Below are 2,415 nucleotides of genomic sequence, written 5' to 3'. Positions count from 1 at the left end.
CGGCGTTTACCGAGAAGCAAACCAAGTTTGCCGAGATGGTTGCCAAAGCCAGCACGCGCAACATGACGATCACAACGCTCAACAAGGAGCTCGACATGCTCTGCGACGCGTTCGTCGCCGAGTGCTGGAAGTTTGAGATCTCTGCGCGCCAAGAAGGCAAGGTAGCACCCTACGACGACGACGCGGCGTCTCGACCGTACTATTATGTCCTAGGTGGCGGCGACCACGAGCCGCGCCGACAACAATGGCACGAACCGCAAGCAGTTTTCCGAGCGGCAGCAGAATTTCCTCATCAAGAACGCCCAGTTCTTTGCCGACCTCGTGTGCGCCAAGGCCGAGTACGAAGTGCTCAAAGTCGCCAGTAACAAGGAGGTGCAACGACTCGAGATGCTTGCTGTTGGTTGGATCTCTCGGGCTCTAGATTCGCGGCCAAACCGAACTCGATGCCAAGATGGTCCGCCTCCAGCTCGACATCGTCGAGAAGCTTAACACGCGCATGCTGGCCAAAGTGTCCAACAACAAGAACACGGGCGAGCAGTTTGATAAAGGCTCGATCGAACGGCGCGAGGTCTTCATGCACACCGTACGTGACTCCACTCCCCACCGCCGTCAATGACGACATGGGCGTCCTGCGTAGCTCGCCAATATGCTGGGTGGCGCGATCAGCCGGCGGACGCTCAGCGGTGGCAGCGTCGCACCCGAAGACAACCATCAACCCCAAGGCGACGGTGTGTCGTCGTGGTTGTTGACAGCATGAAGCCTGATGGGCTGTGGTAGGGCATTTCCTCGAGACTGTTCGGCTCCAAAGCCAAGCACGACCGTCAACGACGGCGGGCGGTCGACCCACGACCGAGAGTCAAAGTACAACCAGTCCGTTCAACAAGCGGCGCGACTCAAGCGCCGCGACGGGCTTCGGAGTCCGCGCCGAGAGCCCCGTCCTTGACGCTGACGCGCGGCGGATGATTCAATCACCGCATTCCAGCGCACCGTACGTCTACCGCGGTGGCTTTCGCATCCCGAACCGCCACTCGACCATCAACATCATGTCGGATGCCTTCCGGTGCGCGCCGTCTTCGCCCATCATGCTCCTCTACACAATGTGTGCTAGGGACATGCACCACGACGACGGCGCAGTGATCGACGATTTTGTCACGGAAGATGCTGGCGTCCACGGTCAAACCGAGCCGCCGCTCGCGTCGTCGTCCGTGTCCTTGCCGGCATTGTAGAGGAGGATGCAGCATGACGTCGAAATCATTGGTGTTAAGATAACGCAGTCCACGTCGTCGTCGTTGTCCTTATTGACCTACAACGAGAGCTTGTCGGCCCGGCGGAACAGCGTGCCAACAACGTTGCCGACGTTTTGGATGACGCCGAGGCCCGCCGCATACGTTTTCTATGGCAAACAGTAGCACAGCAGGTGTGGATGGGAGGCTACGTACGTCTTCGGTCGCGCTCTCGTACACAATGAGCTGCCCCCGGCCTTGGTCCAAGATGCCGTGGAACTTGTGGTCCAAAATCATCTGCGACAGCCTACGCGTGCTTAACCAACAAGCGACTCGACGCGTTACTTCCTACTTGGTTTCGACTTGCGGCAGCGGCAGCTTGATCAAGGTCGCAACGTGGCTAATCTCGACGCACGAATACGGCTGGATGATCTTGATCAAGTTGGACTCGAGGAGGTTCTCGTAGAGCAAGCCCAAATGGTGCTTGATCAACGGGTCCTGCACGAGCTCTACAGACACACATGGTAGCGTTGATAACGCCGCGTTGCCCCAAAGCAGAGTGCGACGTACGGGCAGCGTACTGCGCCGTCGCCGCCTGGAAGAGCTCGAGCGACCGCTTGTCGTGCGCCTTGGCGATGGCCTTGAGCGCCTCGACGTCGATGCCGGAAAACTTGATCGCGTTCTTGCCGTTGACGATGACAGGCACGTCGGCCGAGTGCCCGTTGGCGATCTTGCTCAGGAGCATGTACTTGAGGCACGCGAGCGCCTCCGTCTTGTCGATGGGTGCGAGCGCTTCAAACGCTTCAAAGAAATACGAGTACGCGGTCTTGTAGTCGCGCTCCTCGGCGTGGAGGATACCCGACATGTGGTCGATGTTGGCCTGCATCTTGGGCACGATGTAGATCGAGTTGGCGATCGAGCGCGCGGCCGTGAGCGCCGCCTTGGCCTTGGGCACATTCCGAAGCGCGTGGAAGAGCTTCGACTCGACCAAGTGGATTTCGACCAGGAGCTGCTTGTCGTCGAGCTTTTTGATTTCGCGAAGAAGGTCCGTGATGAGGTCGAGCGCCGTCTGGTACTTGGCTTGCTCAAAGAGGCTACACCAATCGACATCATTAAGGTCATCATCGATGGGAATACGTACATGGAGGCCAAGCGGGCCTGAATGCGCTGACGCAAAAACGTGTGCTTCTCC

At 58.7% G+C, this 2,415-nt stretch overlaps 2 protein-coding genes across 2 annotated transcripts in view; one reads left to right on the top strand and one right to left on the bottom strand.

The window, feature by feature from the left end:
* Positions 1-1,226, top strand: part of SPRG_21925 (hypothetical protein) — a gene marked incomplete at both ends in the record, with an annotated part of 3,168 nt that extends 1,942 nt beyond the window's left edge. Inside the window, 6 exons of the mRNA XM_012356887.1 lie at positions 49-161; positions 214-396; positions 422-583; positions 638-728; positions 778-1,060; positions 1,109-1,226. Of these exons, the coding sequence (XP_012212277.1) occupies positions 49-161; positions 214-396; positions 422-583; positions 638-728; positions 778-1,060; positions 1,109-1,226 (950 nt within the window). The remainder of the gene's footprint in view (positions 1-48; positions 162-213; positions 397-421; positions 584-637; positions 729-777; positions 1,061-1,108) is intronic.
* A 14-nt stretch (positions 1,227-1,240) lies between these two features.
* On the bottom strand, positions 1,241-2,390 carry SPRG_17537 (hypothetical protein). Its single transcript, XM_012356886.1, has 5 exons — positions 2,365-2,390; positions 1,794-2,317; positions 1,576-1,732; positions 1,440-1,530; positions 1,241-1,393 (listed from the first exon to the last, which is right to left on the bottom strand). The coding sequence occupies exons 2-5, from the start codon at positions 2,107-2,109 to the stop codon at positions 1,304-1,306; spliced, it is 654 nt and encodes a 217-aa protein (XP_012212276.1). The 5' UTR covers positions 2,110-2,317; positions 2,365-2,390; the 3' UTR covers positions 1,241-1,303.
* Positions 2,391-2,415: the final 25 nt, after the last annotated feature.

Source organism: Saprolegnia parasitica, assembly GCF_000151545.1.
Source record: "Saprolegnia parasitica CBS 223.65 unplaced genomic scaffold supercont2.629, whole genome shotgun sequence".
NCBI classification, from domain to species: domain Eukaryota; phylum Oomycota; class Saprolegniomycetes; order Saprolegniales; family Saprolegniaceae; genus Saprolegnia; species Saprolegnia parasitica.
The sequence above is the reverse complement of the archived record's forward strand: the minus strand, read 5'-3'. Positions and strand labels throughout refer to the sequence as shown.